Source organism: Pezoporus flaviventris, unplaced genomic scaffold, assembly GCF_033815535.1.
Source record: "Pezoporus flaviventris isolate CSIRO_AGI_PZ_B2104156 unplaced genomic scaffold, CSIRO_AGI_Pfla_v1 ptg000006l, whole genome shotgun sequence".
NCBI classification, from domain to species: domain Eukaryota; kingdom Metazoa; phylum Chordata; class Aves; order Psittaciformes; family Psittacidae; genus Pezoporus; species Pezoporus flaviventris.
The window spans coordinates 8666891-8685570 of NW_026892554.1; the positions used below are offsets into that span (position 1 = coordinate 8666891).

Genomic DNA, 18680 nt, shown 5'->3' on the forward strand with positions numbered 1-18680 from the left:
CTCTCACCTCAGACAAAATTCCCACTGCAGCTTCTATGAAACCTGGCTTGGGGAGGGGGGGAACAACTGGAGTCTAGATGGGAAAGCAAGAGGAGGGGAAATCACTGCAGACCTGCACAGCCCAGGCTACTCAGATTGGTTGCCCTGGCCCCAACGCTCCACATACATACATACATACATACATACATATATATATATATACACATATATACATACACCCCTTCTGTACCTTCAGCCAGGGACACACCACCCAGTGTCTTTTTGTAGAATCAACGTCTTGTGTTTATGAATCTGCACCATGTTTAACTGTTTCAAAACAATTTCTGCAGGTGATTCCTAATTACACGGTCCTGGTCACAGCACACAAAGAGCTAATGAAACCCTTGCCATCAATTAAGTGTAATTTCTGAGTGCTGAGGGAGAAGCGAGGAAGGCAAAAGGCAGTCACCAACCTTTTGCTGTGGCTGCAGCCTGGCTTTGGGGCATGGCTTTCCTTGGAGCTGAGGGAATAATGCTGTGCACGAAGTATGCTGCATGCAGTGCAGGAGCAAAAGATGTGTGTTGAAGAACAGCCCTTCCACTGAAGCCTTGAGCTTTTTAGTCGCTGCATATTCTCACCAGGCTTTTACAGGAGGCAGTTACATATCACAGCTACAACTTGGACCAGCGAACACACACCAGGACTGCATGCCAAGGGAGCACTGGCTGATACATGACCATTTCAGCTGCATTCATCCCTTTTCCTCCCACGAGGAGTTCAGGATTATGTGGCTGGGGACTTCCTGTCAATCAGGGGTTGTTGATCAAACACCATCCTTCATAATCGGGAATGCATTATCGATCTCGTTGTTATTATGCTCCTTCTTTTCTAGCTGGATCAGCTTTTGCTATGGGAGCCAGCTCTGGAAACCTATCAGAACCTGAGCAAAACCAAGTAAGATCACCCAGACCTGGACTAGGGGTAAGAAGTGTTTCCTACTTATTCTCTGGTGTTTGCAATTCTGAAAGGTATAGAGACCTTTTCCACCCTTTGATGACCTGAAGGCTCTATAGGAAGGACCATAGGGTTGAAAGCATCCAGCCATGCAATTTGCAAGTAAATGGCTACTTAAGCCGTAAAACAGTCTGACAAAAGCATGGAAAATGTGGCCCAAGGACACTGCCTCTTCAGTGCTGTAAAGTAGTGGCAAGAATAAGGATAGCATGAACACGTTTTTCTTCTGTTTGCAACGATGTTTATCGTCTTCGTTTGTATTAACTGCTATGCGCATTGTGTCTTTACAGATATTATACATACACTGAATCACACACAATATTCTTCAAAGTCAGTGGAAGGACTTGCACATCAGTGGGTTTCAGGCAAAACCCCCTCCTGGCCCCTTGTTTCTCCCAGGAAAGCAGAGAGGTCTGTTCCCAAGGTTGTCAGAGTAAAACACATAGTTTTATGTCAGTTTGTCCACAGTGTTCTGATGGCCGTGACGTGTTTGTGCATACAACCCTTTGAATTAGTTCGTCTAGGAAAGAAAAGCTGATGGTCCACTTCCCAAACAATACTAATGAGACGAACAGTCAAGCCTCTGACACCTTACTGCTTTATTCACCCAGCAACACCTCTATTAAAAACTCCCGTCGATATCTCCGTGTGGCGTGGCAAGCCGACCATCAGCAAGGGAAGAAGCAATGCTCTGACACCAGGTAAGCTCTTGCCTGCTTTGGTGCTGCACACCCGAGGTGGGGACTGGCCTCCCGCAGCACCAGGACCCATCCCTGCAGGGACCACAACCCCCTCTTTGGGGAGGTAGGATGTATCTGGCCTCACAAGAGGTCAGGTGCATGGTCAGCACAAGTCTGTGCATCAGTGGCCTTTGCACCCCAGGGCGGTGGGTGTCCAGGGGTGCGGTGTCCCCAAGTGCTGGGCATCCCCCTCCCCTGCACACCTTTGTGCCAGACACCCTCTGCCCGGATTTGGGGTGCAGGGATGGGGGAAATAGCGGCGCTCACAGTGCGGGGGGATCCAGGAGCTGCCGTCTCCCATACAAACAGGGCCTGGGGGGGGGGGTCCGGGGCTCGTTGCTGCCGGGACGCCGAGCCACCCCGCCCTCCCCCCCCCAGCTTAAAGGCTGCGACAGCGGCCGGTACTTGCACTAATGATAAAGATAATAACAATGATAACGTAAAGGGCCGGAGCACGGGTCCCGGCTCCCCGCCGCGCACCGCCGCTGCGGGCCCCGCTGCCGCAGCGCTTGGGGCCGGCCGGGGCAGCCCCCCCGGCGGCTGCGGGCCCGGGGGCGGTGCAGGGAGGCTCGGCCTGAGCAGCCCCCTCCCTCCTCCTTTCCGTCTCTCCCTCCTCCCATGCCAACCTGCTGCCGCCTTTGTCAGCGCAGCCCGGCGCTATGGCATCCTGCTGGGGCTCCAGGCTCGGGCTCTTCATCCTCCTCCTCTTCCTCCGCTCTGGGCAGCGGCTGCTGCAGAGGCAGAGCCAGCCGTGACGGCCGCGCTCCCCAGGCAAGAGGCAGGCGGAACCCCCAGGTGAGCCCCAGGTACAGGGAGGGGGGCACGGGGGTGCGCTGGCGGAAAGGGGGGCTGAGGACAACCGCCCTCCGCTCCCCAGCCCCAGGGATGCAATGGGGTGCGGGATGGGGGCTTCAGCACCGGCTCCCTCCGCCGGGTCGGGGATAGGGGGAGTAAGCGCAGATAAGACCCCCCCCAGACCCTGCGGACCCTGCCGGGCTCCCCGAGGTCCCTGATCTTTGTCCGGCTCCCCAGGAAAGGGAGGACTCCAAAATCCTGGAACTCCATCTGTGTCTTGGCAGCTCCACTTCAGTCCCGCACGGCTGGGTCTGTCCCCTGGCAGCTGGAGGGGGGGATATGGGTGACCCCGGTCTGCGCCCCCAAACCCTAACCAGGGAGCCTGGAGGGATGGGAAGCACCAACGATGGGGACGAGGGAAACCGGACCCGCTAGCGTGAGGAAACCAGTCAGTGCAGAGTCAGGTCCGGGGTGGCAGTGAGGTGGTTGTAGGTTTGCCCATAGATGGAATAAATTGCTCACACTTAACTCCATTAGACCTTTTCGTGTCTATCTGTTGGTGTTTGCAGTGGTGTCTCCTTGTTCAGAAAATTTGGAGGAAAAGCGTGACTTAGATGTGCTCTGATAACGTGTTGAGAGGATGGAATTTGTGTGTGTTTGCATGGGCCGGTAGTTGGCAAAGAATAACCAAGAGCATATGATGCAGTAATAATTCAAGTGATTTATTGCAGGTTTAGAATGATTGTTTGCACTTTTCCAGATTATATAGATCCTGGATTGCATAACTGAACAATGCAAATAATTAGCCTAATGTTGTGCAAGAAAAATCTATTTGAGCCCTGACACATCTGTGGGGGTTCGCTGCTTCTATCCACAAGTTTCCCTTTAATTTATGCATTAGGAGCCTTTAAAAACTGCTGAATTCTGTAGTGGGGGGAAGCTGAGATTGTAAAGCGTGGTTTTTCCAAGCCTTGTTCCCACAAGATAAGAGCCAGAAAATAGCAACTTCCTCCAGTGCTCGTCCCCACTGAGCCCCCTGGTGATCAGCGGATGAGGTTAGCGGTGGGATGCTCGGAGAGTGCTGTTCCTGAGCAGAACAGCAGCGAGCTGCGGGCGAGAGCGGGTGCACAAGCCCTGTAAGCAGCCAGGCTGCAGGCGTTCATCCCCTTCGGCTCTGGAGGGGTAAATAAGAACCACATCAGCGAGGCTGGGAGCCAGCACCCGTTTCCTACCTTCGCTGGGGAGCGGAGCCCACCCGGCTCCGCACAGAGGAGGGAGCGGTCCGGAGGAGACGGCTGGTGTCGGGCTGTTCAGAGGAGTGTCTCTCCAATAAAAGGTGGAGAGAAGTAATGGCCACTGCGTGGGCAAGGCTCCAAAGTGCGCTTTTTAGTTTTCTTTCTAAGGAGCAGCAGAAGGCAGGGGAGGAGGAGGAATAAGGTGCGCGGAAATAGGCAGTGTTTCCCCAAATGCCGGCTCCGGTGTGTGTGTGTGTAGGAAGCCAGACAGAGCTTGAGATGCCTGTTTGTTCATCACAGGTTTCTTAATGTTTTGACAGAGAAATGGATTTGTGAGTATGGGGAAAAACAAAAACTGAATTCCATCCCAATGGGTTACATGTTTCACGCGAGGCGTGCGTTGCCTGTTTTGTTTTATAGTGTCTGTCTTTGGGGAGACAGGCTGAAAGACTTATGAGTTCAAGTTAATAGTAAAACAGCATATCACAGGCTCTATATTAGTGTTTTCCTGCACTGAAGTAGCTGGCTCTTTCTGGGGGAATTTATGTGAGGATCGCTTGCTCTGCCTGGCGTCGCCGTAATGCTGTTATAGGGTGGCCCGTTAGTCACTGTGGGGGGAAGCAAAACAAGGATGCTCTTTCCCTCTCGGCTGGCAAATCAAAGGGAGAGGGGAAATGATGGCTCCAGCAACCGCGGCTGTGTATTAGCTGCACCTGCTGTGGATATTGGGAAATGTCAGAAGCACAAAGAACAGGGAAGGAAATGAAGGAGGAAATAACAGGGAGATAATGTAGTCTCTCTGTTAGTGGCCACGGTTCAGGCTTGTGAAAAGTACCTTGGCACTCCACAGCTGCTCAGGGAAGTCGGGTGGTGGGACTTTTCTCTTGAATCTTGTGCTGGGATTTGTCTGCCCCGATGTGCGCTGCCCCCAATGGGGCAGGGTTTGAGGGTTCCATGGGGGAAAGCAGCCAGAGCAACTGAGAACCACTACTAATATGAATTCCTGCATGGTGAATAGTCAGGAGGTGAGGGGACCCCCTGCCCTGATGCTGACTGGGGAGGTGGTGAGGAGGGAAATCACATTTTGCTTTTCCTGTGGGGAACCAAGCTGCATGAAAGAGTGCACAGGTTCCCTTGGTCTGGAGAGCCACAGGGGAGAGGTCTTATGGATGCTTGATTCCTAAGGACACCAGAAAATAGAACAGTAGATTCCCTTTGTGCAGCAGGAAGCACCACTAGGGATGGAGGTTGTAATTGTAATATTCTTGTTCTTCTCCAGAGGCTGAGATAATGGTAAGATGAGAGCTCAGTTCATTGCTCTTGGTGCAGGGCAAGAAGACATTGATTTGTGGTAAGCCTGGAGCTCATCTGCGTGCAAGGAGAGTCAGACCCCATCGACTAGCCATGCAATATGATGCTGTACGAGTCCATGCTGGGATATAATTGTGCTGTTAGAGCAGCAAATGTCAAGTCTTAGGGAGCTGAGTCAAAGCAACCCTCCCAGTGTTAATATAACAAAGTCATTAAAGATGAAATGTTAAGTGGCTCCTTTGGTCAGAGACTGTCTTGTTGAAGATAACTAAGCTAGATCCTGTCCTTGTGTCTGGTTAGCTCCATGTCTTTGGAGACTTAAGTCAGTTTGGGGGTGGTTTGGAGGATGCATGTGGATGCTAGTAGTGAAGGTAAGGCACGAGGATGTCAGTGGAATTGAGGCCATCTGAGGAGGCTCCGTGCTGCTACTCTTGCTGTGGGTCATTTCATTTGATTTGCTGCTTTTGACTGATTCATGACGCTATACCCTCTTTAAAAGGCCTTCCTGTACTCTTTTCTCTATGGAGCTTTGCATTTATGTGCCACGTCCAGGTCTATTCTGGTCCTGCTCTGAGAGATAATGAATGAATGTCGCTATAACAGCTGAGATGGTGCTCGGCCAAATGCTTGGCACCTGGGATGTGGCATCTCCCGGTGTGACTTGCCAAGAGTCACCTGTCTCTGTCGCAAGCTGTTAGGAGGCTTGACAAGAGGCAGAGGAGCTTAATACGCCACTAAAAACCTTGGCACTAGGTTTTTCATTCCTGACCTAGAAAACAAGATTTCAAGGCTCTTATATATTATTCTTATAGGGTAATACATCTTATTCTTCACAGTCTGAATCTTTTGTGTGCTCCACTAGCAACATTTCCAATGCTCTGGCATGAGGGAACACATTTCCATGCCTAGGCTGAAGCCCAAAGGTACCTTTCGCACCTAATGTGCACTCACACCAGAAAGCTGTTAGTGAACAGCCAAGAGGAAATTATTCCAGCTAGCTGTTCCTCAAGACACACATCTGATTTTACAACTTGCCTTTTCCAAATCCCATGTCTCATAGCTGAGCCTCAGTTGAGAGAACTGCCCCAATTCCCACTTCAGCAAACTCAGCTCTCTCCTGGTCACCCTTGCCTTAATCCCTCTGTCACTTCCCTGTCCTCTCACTGTTTTACAGCTGACCATCACCTCCCAGACTTGGTTCTGGGGTACAGGATCCTAGATGGAGCTAGACTATGTCAAGCAGACCTTTTCTGCTTGGGATCCGTGCTTCAGTGCAGCTGCCTTACTGCTTGGGTATGGATTGGAGTCCCCAAGCCAAGGCTCCTTGATGGTGCTAAATAAAAGCAGTGTGAGATTTGGAGGTGTGCAGGGCTTCCACCTAGGTTTTACTAGATTCATAGGGTTTAGAAACATAATTTGAAGTTAAAACCTCTGATGGGAGGGATATGCTAAGAATGGGCTGTTGCAAAACGAATAAAACTCTAGAAACTGTACCTAGGATATCCTTACTGGGATGAGAGCTCAAAGGCAGAAAGGTAGGGAACAAAATAGGTTTACAGTTTTAAGAAATATGTTATTGCAAGGTGTTCTCTTATGTATTTTAGCAGGAGTGTGAGTGGGGAGAAAGCAGGGCGCTGGCAGGCCAGTGCAGGCAGTGTACTGTGTGAGAAAATGCATATCCAGGTGAGGGTTTTGCAAGAAGCTCTGTGAAGTTACAAATGGGAGGAGACAGTTGGTGTTGCTGGTATTGAGCCTGGAGGTGACAAAAAGACAGATTTCCACTCTTTCCCCAAATGGCAGGCTTATAACATGCAGAAAACTGACTTGGAATGCCAGCCCCTGGCAGCTGGGAAAGTCTCTAAGCCAGTTTACTCTGGGAGTGCTCGGTGGCTCTGGTGGCAGGTAGTTTGGTTTAGTTCTAGCTTGGGAGCTTCATTGTCTAATGGTGACATGCCAGAGAAATATAAAGGCAGGCTGTTAAAAAGCCTGTGCCTCTGAGCACAGACTGCTGATAAAGAGAAAAGGGATACAAACATCCTTCTGCAGCTTTTAGCATTACTGTCTGGAGCTGAGCTCTGAGCAATTTCACGTTTTTGCTCTTTGTCAGTGAACAGAAGAGTTGGGCTGCTATGCGTAATACAGGAGCTTTAAAAGCAAACACACCTGCAGCAGAGGTGTTGGAAAATCCCTGTAGCCATTGGTTTCTGAGAGCTGTGTTTACAATCACAGAAATACCTTCACATTGCTGCTGCTCAAGTTCTGATCATAAGACGGTAGAAAGATGCTACTTAAACAGCCAAGTCTGTATGGAGACTTGTTTCATATTCACGTGGGCAACCTGGTGGTTTTCTTTTTTTCCCTCTGGAAGATGCTACTGTGACTTTTGCCACATAACCTATTTATGCTGGCTTTTGACGCTGGGTGATCACCAGTGTGCAGTGTCATGGCAAGATGAAAGGTTGCAAGAATGGGAGCCCTGTATTCCTGGAGTGGTGCTCAGGAGTACTGAGGTTTTTGGCTGGGAGGTGACTTGAAATGAGTGATAAGAAGCCTTGCAAGCCTGACTTAATATGCTTTGCCATTTGGGTGGATGGAGATATTAGTTCAGGGGTCATCTAAGGGTGGGAGTGAATGGGGAAAGGTACCATACCTTTTTTGGGAAATGAAAATACTTTTGTCGTTCCTATCTGTAGGAATAACAAAGTGACCAAACATAGGAATTGGCAGACTGCATCATTGCGTGCTCTGCCTCTCCTAGTAGCCAACAGCAGAGACACTGACAAGGATATTCATAGTAGGCAGATGAAAAATAATCTGCCTCCCATCAATGTCCTTTCCTAATCCATAATAGTTAGAGGTTGGTTTGAAATCTGAAAGGGCAGGGGTTTATATCCTTCCCAAGATGTTTGCTAGCGCTAGCAGTGCTCGTTCAGGCTGTTCTTGTTATCCACATAAATGCTCAGCCTTTGCTCTCCACCTCTGCCCTATCATTTCAGGCTGGTGAATGAAGCTGCACTCCCTGGGTTTCTCTGGGAGCACATCACTGAAGAGGATGTTCTCTGTCCTTGATATTGCTCAGTTTTCAAATCCACCCTGATTGGCAGGCAGCCCTCTAGCATCTGCTGGATTGGTTTCAAGGTTCAGTGGGATTTTTTGTGTTTAACTCTTTCTTCTCTTATCTAAATTTTGCACTTTTCAGCTGAAATGGGGCTCACATAGATATTTTTCATGAGACCAGGCAGCTTTTCCATTCCTTAGTCATAAACTTAGGAAAAGGTATTTCTGGGAAAAGCCCCATAGTATCCGGAGTAGAGGTGAAAATAATGTTTTGAAATAAGCACGATGGTAATTATGTGTTCAGGTAACTTCTAAAACCACATCAGAAGTTTACTGTCCGTAAATCTTTCTGAGAGCCATCTGCAGTCAGGTATGAAAACAGCTGGGGGTGTCATGGTGTGGTAGATCATCTCTGGTTAGGCTAGGGCTAGAATTATTGTCAAACAATTTGATGTGTCTGTTCTTTCAACCTCTCAGAAGTTGGTAAGGAATTCCGTGAAAGCCCCACAGGAAGCAGGCTGGGATTGTATATATTGTATATCTGCCATTAGTTCAGCCCCTCCAAAGCTTCTGCTGTTTATTCACTTCCTTGCTTTAGAAGACACTGACATAAACGAGCCTCCTTGGATGAAATCCTGATTCCATTTAAGTATTAAATCCACCAGTGCTAGGATTACAGCCTGGAGTTCAGAACCACGAGGATGGGTTATACAAGCAAACCTTCGACTACATGGCTAGAGAGTCAAGTCCCATCTGGGCTGAATTACAAGGTCCTGAATCTTATCTGTGGGTGACTTACAATCTTTTTTGTTTTGCTATTGTGTGTTGCTATAGAAGTGGAGCACAGTTTCCAGGCTAAACAGCAAAATACGCTTAAACCATGGAGTCCAATCAAGAATCCTCACTCTTCCTCATGAAGATCTTGGAGGAGCTGGACACGAAGCAGAATACTGTTTCTTACCAGGACCTCTGCAAGTCCCTGTGTGCGAGGTTTGATTTATCCCAGTTGGCCAAGCTCAGAAGTGTGCTGTTTTACACTGCTTGCCTGGATCCTAATTTCCCAGCGACTTTGTTCAAAGACAAAATGAGATGCACTGTAAACAATCAGCAATCAAAGAAAATCATGGTTGCAGCAGATATAGTAACAATATTCAACCTCATACAAATGAATGGGGGAGTGGCCAAGGAGAAGCTTCCAGTTGCAAGGCAGAAAGTGAAGAAGAAAGAGTCCTTCGAGTCCTGTAGATCTGACACAGAAATCTGCAATGTGGCAGACTGCGTGCCCAACTGTGAACTGAATGACCAGGAGTTCAACCGGGGTTTTCCAGTCAGAAGGTCCTCAAAATGCAGAAAGATGGACTGCAAAGACTGTCAGCAGTTTGTTCCCTCATCGGAACCCAACTTTTTACTTGGTGTTAATAAGGACATGAAGGGCCGGGCTGCCTCTCTGGATAGGCTGCAGGCATTGGCGTCCTACTCCATTGCCACATCTCCACCATGCGAGATGCAGAGTACGTACTTCCCCATGAACATTGAAAATGAATCAGACCAGGACTCCTTGCCTATACATCCAGGCATAAAAGAAACTTTCATTTCAAATGATGAGCCATTTGTGATGCAGACATGTGTCCAGAAAAGAAATATATTCAAAGAAGATTTTCATAATCTGATTACAATATCTCCCAGCTTAATACCGCCCAGCAAAAAGCCAGAAGATGGACACAGAGAGCCTAAGAACAGGAAAGAAAGCTCTAAGCAGACTTTCTTCAACCACAGCTTTGAAATGCCATACAGCAGCCAGTACTTGAATCCAGTTTATTCTCCTATACCAGACAAAAGACGAGTGAAGCATGAAAGCTTAGATGATCTTCAAGCTTCAACGTATTTTGGCCCAACTACTATTCTCGGGCCCCAGGAGACCAAAAAGTGGACTGGAAAGCCAGCCAAGCAAACTGCCTGGCCAGCTAAAAGCTGGAGTTTAAATACTGAGGAGGTACCCGACTTTGAAAGATCATTTTTTAATAGGAAGCAGTCTGAAGAGAAGCTGCGATACCAGAGTTCAAACAACCCATCTCCAAACTTTCCTTCGGCTGACAGGCATCAGTCCTACCTAAATGCGAAGGATTCACAACCAATTATGCAGGCAAACTATGCCGTGAAACCAAATGGGCATAAACCCAAGGAAATCCCTTCTATTCTAGATGTGGAGAAACATGAGCCAGTCAAAAAGTTTAAGGATAAAAGCATTAACTGTACTTCTGTTCAGATCTTGAGCATTGACAGGACCACAAGTGTTGGGACACAGACAGAGCAGCAAGTTCTGGACCACAAGAAGTGCAAGGACTTGTGTGCAGCAGGCCAAGCCAAGTACGGAGAGCGGCACTCTCTGAAGCACTCAGATGACGACTCTGAAATCGTGAGTGATGATATCAGTGACATTTTCCGGTTTTTGGATGACATGAGTATCAGCGGGTCCACAGGAGTGATGCAGTCTTCATGCTACAACAGCACCGGTTCCTTGTCCCAGGTGCACAAATCAGACTGTGAGAGTTCACCTGAGCACAATTTGACAAAGATCTCCAATGGGAGTGCCTGTAACAAGCTGGATAAAGTGGCCCGGGCAGACATCAGTAACACAGATGATGAACTAAAAACGAGCGTCTGCAAACTAGTGCTGAGGATTGGTGAAATAGAGAAGAAACTGGAATCTCTCTCAGGTGTCCGAGATGAAATCTCCCAAGTCCTGGGAAAACTAAGCAAGTTGGATCAAAAAATCCAGCAGCCGGAGAAGGTCAGTGTGCAAATAGATCTCAATTCTTTGACAAGTGAGGCTGCGTCGGATGAGAGTAACTCCCCGCAGATATTTCAGTGCCACAATACTCCTCATGGAGGCAAACTGGAGAATAATCCAGAATGGTGCTGCTCAGATGCCAGTGGAAGTAATAGCGAGAGTCTTCGAGTAAAAGCCTTAAAAAAAAGTTTATTTACTAGGAGGTCATCCAGATCATTAACAGAGGAAAACAGCGCAACGGAATCCAAAATAGCAAGTATTTCAAACTCTCCCCGAGACTGGAGAGCTATTACTTACACCAACCAAGTTGGCATTACGGAAGAGGAGAGGAAAGAGAGAGATGGAGGAGAAAATAAGGACTGGCACAGGAAATCTAAAGAGGTAATTTAAACTTTAACTCACGTAATAAGCACTTAAAAATAATTTAGTTATGAATGTCTTCCATAGTCATCACAAGCCTTAGGTTATGACGATACTTTGCCCTGCCATATTATGCCTGTCTTCATTGTTACCTTAATTGAGTGATTTTGCACCTATATGTTCTCGCTTGGCAGCTGCAATATGGTCAAGTTGTTTTTTAAAAGCTTTGCCCTTTTGGAAAGGGAAGGGGAATAATTTGGTTGACATCTTTGGAAGATGATGGTATTCTTCCTCATCAGTGGCAATACAAAGATGCTGGGTAATCAATTTGGTGAAAAGGGTGTGGGGAAAATTGCAATTCTCTAGTGGTTATTTTAGAAGGGATGTTTTGCAGTTACATTGTGATGGCTTTTATCCGAGAAATATGTGCATATTTAAAAGGCAACAAAATAGATTCATGGATTCAAATCCCTCAAGAAAAGAATCCTTGCATATGTACGGTGAGATGCTAACTGTAGCTATGTTGTGACTTTCACGGTCATTTAAGCAAGTCTTAAACCTCTCATTGTGGAAATGCAGCATAACTGTGGTCTTGTTTTGATTAGCCAGAAAAACTGCCCATAGCTCCCAGCAGCTGCCCACTGCTGTCTTTGTGCTGGGGTCTGGTTGCTGCTCAGTCAATACTGTGCATGCTGTGGGTGGCTGTTTCTATTCCATGGACACTGGAGAGGGGTGGGGATCCTTCAGCTACCTTGCTGATAAGGACCATGTGATAGGCATGCTGTGCCTCCTTACAATGGAGAATGAAGGCAGAGAAGGGTTGAAAAAGAGAGGAAGAGGCTCGGTGGAAATAAGTGCAGTTGGGTGAACAAGAAAGCATAAGCCATGGGTTATGAAGAAGGGGAAGAAGGTTACCCTAAAAAAATGTGCAGAAAACCCCCAAACTTGGCTTTTCTGTACATTGATCTGCTCAGCATGAAACTCTGACTTTGAAAGTCCCTTCCTTGCTCCTGCAGTAGACCATAGCTGACCCTGAACTGGTACCATGGATGGTGTGGTGTCAAGGAGGTACTATCTGGGGGCTTCACTCAAGACTTATTCATATTAAGATTTGATATCCTAACAGGAATCTAGAATCTGCATGGGTCTCAGCTTTTCCAGATCAGCTGGGCTTCTCTGGGGGTCAGGACCATTTCAGAATAGTTTTATAATCTGTAAACAATACAAACCCTAATTTTTCTTTATTGCATCAGCTTGGTGTTCATGTTATGGTGAACATGGATTTGTGTCTGTAAAATACCTCTTCGGTTGTGAGACGAAGTGGGCAAATGGATTAAGGCCATCCAAAACCTTCTTCCTAGCCAATACTTTATCTTATGGTGATTCTGAAAGGGATACCTCTGTGCTTTGTGTTTAACCCCCTCATAGTCCTGTTTCTTCTCTCAAATTCTTTTGAACCCTACTGCAGGCAGACAGGCAATACGAAATCCCACAGCCACATAGACTCTCTAAACAACCAAAAGATGCTTTCTTGATTGAACAAGTCTTTAGCCCTCATCCCTACCCTGCGTCACTCAAGTCACACATGAAAAGCAACCCACTCTACACAGACATGAGGTTGACAGAGCTGGCTGAAGTGAAACGTGCACAGCCGTCATGGACCATAGAGGAATACACGAGGAATTCGGGGGATAAAGGCAAGATTGCAGCATTGGATCTACAAGTGAGTCCTATTTGTTTAATTTGAATGACTTGATTGTGAATGAATGTAGCCAGAATATGCCTTTAAGAAGGGATTTAGATAGCTCAGGAAAGAGCTATGCAGTGTTGAGCCTCTAATCTTACTCATCCCTATCCATCCTGGCCAGGGACAAAGAAGAATGTGGGTGTTTCATTGCTGAATGGTGATTCTTGACAGGTTGATGCTCCCAGCTTATTCTGCAATGGAGAAATGTCTGCTAAGCCATCATGATGTTAGTGGCTCTAGAGTTGAGGGACAAAGGGGTGCAGAGATGAACCGGTCCCTAATTGCAGTAAAGCAGAGTGGTGCAGGAGCTGGCATTGCTGCTTTCTCTTCTATCCTTGTTCTGTCTGAATTATTCACAGAAAATTTAAGTGTTAGGGATTTTTCCATTTTGCTAGCAACATGAGACATGAAATAATTGTAGAAGATGTTCAACACCATGACTGGTTTTGAAACACATCACCGTTGCAGCTTTGAAGTAGCTGCTGGAAACCAGAGTCATGTGAAGAGCAGATCAGCTAATGGTGTGTCTTGTTTGCATTTTAGTTCAGCTTGGAAATGTGCAACAAACAGAGCAGAGAAAGTTACTGGGAGACAAATTCAAATGTTGGATTTAAATTTTCCCAAACTGTGGTGTATTTGAAATCAAAATCCTGATATATAATGGAATGCCCAGACCCAGGACTGACTGTCCATGATGGATATCCTGTCTAGCCTGATAAACACAAGATATCTTTAAGGAAGGAAGGTATCTGAGCACAAATTTAAAGGGAAAGTATGAAGAATGGTGTCCAGAATGTGTAAAGACCAAACAAAAGTTGCAGTATTTGGTTATGAAACCCAAAATGTATCACATAATGAAATCCACACTGATGCAGAGATTGCTGTGTATCAGTTATATGCATTTATTCAGCTGGTAAGAACCAGCCAGGGGACTGCTGCTGACTGCAGGCGTTTTGGGCTCTTTGCATGTGTGTGCATTCCTCAGAGCAGAGCAAGCTGCCTCAGCTGGAGACAGGCTTGGCAGCAGTTGGGACACACTGACCTGCAGCTCAGGGCTCTCTGATCAGCAATCTGTGTGGTGCAGCCGTACTCAGGCAGGGAGTCTGCTTGTATCCAGAGCTTCTCTGCCAGGGAACGTGGTGTGTGGGAGCGTGGGACTTGCTGCTCCACAGCAGCTCTCGATGGCTCAGTGCCAAGGTACCTAACCCAGCTCCAGACTGTCAGATGAAGCCCTATGAGAGAATCAGGGTACTGTGAGAAAAACTTGGTTAGCCCAAGTCTTCACGATTGATGCCATGTCTCAGGACTCCGTGTTGACTGGTTTGGCGTTAAAATAATCATCCACATGGTGCTCTAGTGCAGTGTGTGTTTGTGCAGGTATTTGTGCGAGACAAATTCACCTCCTGGCTTGGCTCATGGAAACTTCCCCATCCTCACCAGCCCCTGCTCCTTGCTGTGGCTAAAGAAGTACTCAGAGAGAAACCAAGCAGCACAGAGACCAGGCTGTATCTTGCCCCAGCTGCCTGCTGCTTTTTGGGTCTTCAAAGCTTTAGAGGGCTTACTAAATTCCTATTCCTGGCATTGCAGACTGTATGCTAGAGTAGGAATAGGCTGAAAGAAGTTCCTCTGCAAAGCATCCCTTACCTGCTGTGTGGAAGCAACAAGGGAGGTGATATTTGGGAGCAAAGCTCCCCTGGGAGAAGTGCTCTCCATCTGCTTCTCGTAGGGCCATTACATTCCCTGTAAGCAGCTCCGCACGACTGTGAGCAAACCAGAGAAATCGGCTTATTGCCATCATTTATCTTTAGGATCAAGGTTATAAAACTTTACTGGTTTGATTCTCTCCCTCCAAAGGACTGTCAGAATTGCATTTACTCTCCAAAGCCCATGTCTAGACTTCGTAATAGAGCTTACTGACAAACTTAAAAAATAGATGCAGACTGATGAGTGGTTTTTTTTTTTCCCAGTGATTAGGTTTATTAGAACTGAAAGTAAATACATTATGCTTTAATGAACATTCCTACATCTGGCAATGAAATGGGAAAGGAAGCTGATTAACAGTAATGGGCCTTTTTAATAATGCATCTTCCTTCTGAAGTAGTTAAAAGGTCAATACCAAGTCAGAGAAGTCCAAAACTGTAGTTTTCTGTGATACCATGGGTATCTTTGGGGGTTTTCTACCTCTGCTTATTTAAAATTTCTCCTGGAACATGACAAGTCTGCTGGGTTTTCCTTCAGGAAAAGGCAAAACTAGTCAGGCAAGTTTGTCCCATGTGTGGGGTCTGTGTGAGATCTCATCGCCTTGCTCTGTGTATGATGATCCACTGGGATGAAGCATTGTCAGGCTGTTTTCTGATGCATTGAGAGATGAAGTTGCTGTATTTTTGTTTTTTTTTTCAAAAGACTGGAATAGGTCATTCGGAGCCTGAATGGTGCAATCTCAGGCTTGTCTGATGGTCTTTTTCAGCATACTAGCACTATCCTAGGGATCTCCATTAAATGGTCGTAAAACTGCTGCTCGATTTTAATTGTCTATTTCTGCGGTAGCTACAAAATCACTTCTTGTAGTAGTTCTGTATAAAAAGCAAATGCTGCTAGCAGGCAAAGCAAGGTTTCAATCAGTAGCTCGTAGCCACAATCTGAATTAGCCAATTAAAAGCTTACCCAAATCCCTCTCAAGTCAGCTGGAATTTCTTTGTACGGAGTCCAATGAGCTTTAGATCAGGTTTGTTACGAGCACAGAAATGGTGTGTGTTTGGGTATTCCCACTGGAACATTTTTATGTGTAATCTTTTTCATTTTTTAAAGAAATGGCCTTTTGGAGCCCCAGAAACAGGAGACAGCTCTGAGGAAAAGCTGTCATTTTTCAGTATGTTCTTTCTGCTTTGTTCCTTTCTGCTGGTAAGTGCTATAATGCCAAGTGTTTGGGTTTCCCCCTCTAACAGAAATGATGAAGGGAGAAAAACAAGCAAGGTGGAAATGTGAAGCTTGAAGAGCTCACAAATTCCAAGGAAAAAAAAAAAGCCCTAAAGATTAAAACCAAAGAAGTAAATTATTCAGATGATAAAATCCTGAACCCAGAGAGACTCCGACTTTGGGAATAAGCAGGGTACTGCTTCCCGTAGAGATACAGACTGTGCCATTGGGGTTAAATGGTCTCGTCTATGAAGATGGTCCAGAGTAATGTGTGGTACCAAATCTTATTCCAGGTATCCTGTTCCCTTTCTCCTTTTGCCCCTAAAAGCATTATGCATTCAGGTGACTTTCAGAAGATGAATCTGGAAGGAGAGGTCAAAGCTGAGGATCACTGTCCTGGGGGATTTCATGGAAACCAACTTGCAGCCCCCACTCTGTGGGATGCTTAGTGCCTGCTGCCTGTGATTGTGTATTCCCATGCTGGAATGAAGGGCTGGTGTCCTAGGCATTCCTGTTCCAGAGGGCATCTGCAAATTGTCCTTTGGTGATGTGTGATGGATGGGGCTGAGCAACTGTGCCCTTGAAAGCAAGCTATGGTAGCAAAATTAAGGTTAGCTTTATAAAACATAATGCACAAGGACTATATGTTAAGAACCCTTCTCATCAGCTGGGCTTTAATAATTTAAAGAGCAGTAACAGGCCAGTAGTTGCTGACATCTCTGCTGTCTAGCAGATTAAAGAGTTGTTATTTAAATGCCATCCAAGATGACAAAGTTTCCGGTGAATCAGAGGTACTTGAGGGGCTTTGCAGCAGAATTACACTGCTATAGGAGTTTATTTTTTGCAGTATTTTGTTGCCACTTTCATCAGCCTTATGGAACTGGGAGCAGTAGTTGAAGGGATGTGAGAAGCAGCAATAACCCACTTTCTCCTGCCAGCAGATCCAAATGCAGCTGGGAGGCCTTCAGGCACATCTGCTTTATTTATTTTGTTAATGACAGATCCCAGACAATTAACAATTGTTTCCTTTTAATTTTCAGACTCAAGAATCTTTAAACCCAAACAACTTGGAATACTGGATGGAAGACATTTATACTCCTGGCTATGATTCCTTATTAAAACGCAAAGAAGCCGAGTTCAGAAGAGCAAAGGTTTGCAAGATAGCTGCTCTGATAGCAGCGGCAGCTTGTACGGTCATTCTGGTCATTGTAGTTCCCATTTGTACAATGAAATCCTGAACCTGTGGACAGAGCCGTGACTCCCAGCTGTGTGCATCTCGGATAGCTCATGCTGTGTTTCAAACGTCTGATGGCAGAACTGTAAGGAATTTGCTAAGGAAGAATGTTCCGAGGATAATCCTGATGGAGAATGCAGTAAACATAGTAAAACACAACTAGGGAAACATTTTTCGTTTTGAGTTTGATTTTAAATAACAGACTGGTGGAGTTAATGGGAACTCGGTTCAATTTTTATGCATTTTTAAAAGTGCAATATCTTTTTTTTCCTACAGAAACAATATAATGTTTTACAGAATCAGAGACTGATGAGAATCCAGGCAAAAGAGGAAGGTTGTCTGAGCTATGTTGCATTTAACGGAGGTGTGGGTACAAGGAGGTAGCACTGTATAGAAGGGAATGTTCTATATGCATTACATCGGGGAGCTAGGGAAGTCTTAAAGCTCTCTACAATGTAGAAAACTCTGAATGTATTGTATTTATTTTATAGTATTTATGTATTTCATGATCATTTGATTGAAAGCAGAATGTGTAGCCATGAACAGAGTTCGTTCCTATGTTCAGATTAAAAAAGGGCTCTTTGTATTTGGTCTTGCCCTAAGACCCACTCTATCATCACTGAGTACTTAGATAAGTGCAATGTGCTGCAGACCAAAAAGATTATGTTTTAAAGCAATCACAAGAGGTTTTAGTTGCTTCTGTTGAATAACATTTGCATAGAGCTGGCAAACTTGCCTTGCCAAAAGGGTATTCTTTACCTCCGCAGACAGTGAAATTGTCTCAGCTTCACTCCTGCCAGCAAGCAAAGCTGGCAAATCAAAGCAACGCTTGGTTAAAGTTCTTGGAAATGTAATCTGAACAGTTATAATTTTTTTCACAAAGTCTTTGTGCCTTTTTAGACTGTAGATTAAATAGAACTGTTTAATTTTGCTATTTTAAGCCCATAACATAAATCACTGCATAATGGGTACTAATGGAGGTTCTTTTCCCGCAAGCCTTCTATACAGTTCAGAGTGCTCCTCAAACAGCAGGGCTGGTGGTTGCTGAGCACTTATATTAAGGGCACAATTTTTCAGCACTAGTGCAAACTTGCTATTAATGCAATGCATTCAGCATGGGAAGATCTTCTGCTTCCCTCTTGCTAATGTACTTAAGAATGATGGTTGACTTTACCGGACATCAAGCAGCCTGTATCCCATGGGAAATGTCCATTTGATGCTTCATCCCAAATGCAAATAGCAGGTTCAAGGGAATTCTCAAGCTGTGACAGAAATGACCTGCCATGGTTAGTGAAAGCAGATACACAGACAGTATTATTCTTCTGTCAAGCATAGATGAAAACAAAAAAATGAATTAAAAAAAAATATATATTTTCAGGAGATAACATGATCTTGCTGGTCCTGTAAGGGAAAAGAGATTCTTTTAGTGAATGTTTTTTATGTAGGGTAGTTTGTTTTCTTCAGAAGCAGCCTCCCTATGCGATGACACAGCAGCTAGGA

The 18680-nt window shown here is 45.9% G+C and overlaps 1 protein-coding gene across 3 annotated transcripts; it reads left to right on the forward strand.

Annotated features, from left to right (window-relative positions):
* The first annotated feature begins 2330 nt into the window (after positions 1 to 2330).
* On the forward strand, positions 2331 to 17356 carry MINAR1 (membrane integral NOTCH2 associated receptor 1). Of its 3 annotated transcripts, XM_061446789.1 has the most exons (5): positions 2331 to 2529; positions 8072 to 8213; positions 8967 to 11304; positions 12752 to 13006; positions 16987 to 17356. In XM_061446789.1, the coding sequence occupies exons 3-5, from the start codon at positions 9013 to 9015 to the stop codon at positions 17182 to 17184; spliced, it is 2745 nt and encodes a 914-aa protein (XP_061302773.1). In that variant the 5' UTR covers positions 2331 to 2529; positions 8072 to 8213; positions 8967 to 9012; the 3' UTR covers positions 17185 to 17356. The 3 variants fall into 3 exon arrangements, with proteins under 3 accessions (XP_061302773.1, XP_061302774.1, XP_061302775.1); XM_061446790.1 differs by lacking the exon at positions 8072 to 8213; XM_061446791.1 differs by lacking the exon at positions 16987 to 17356 and having other exon boundaries at positions 12712 to 12917.
* Positions 17357 to 18680: the final 1324 nt, after the last annotated feature.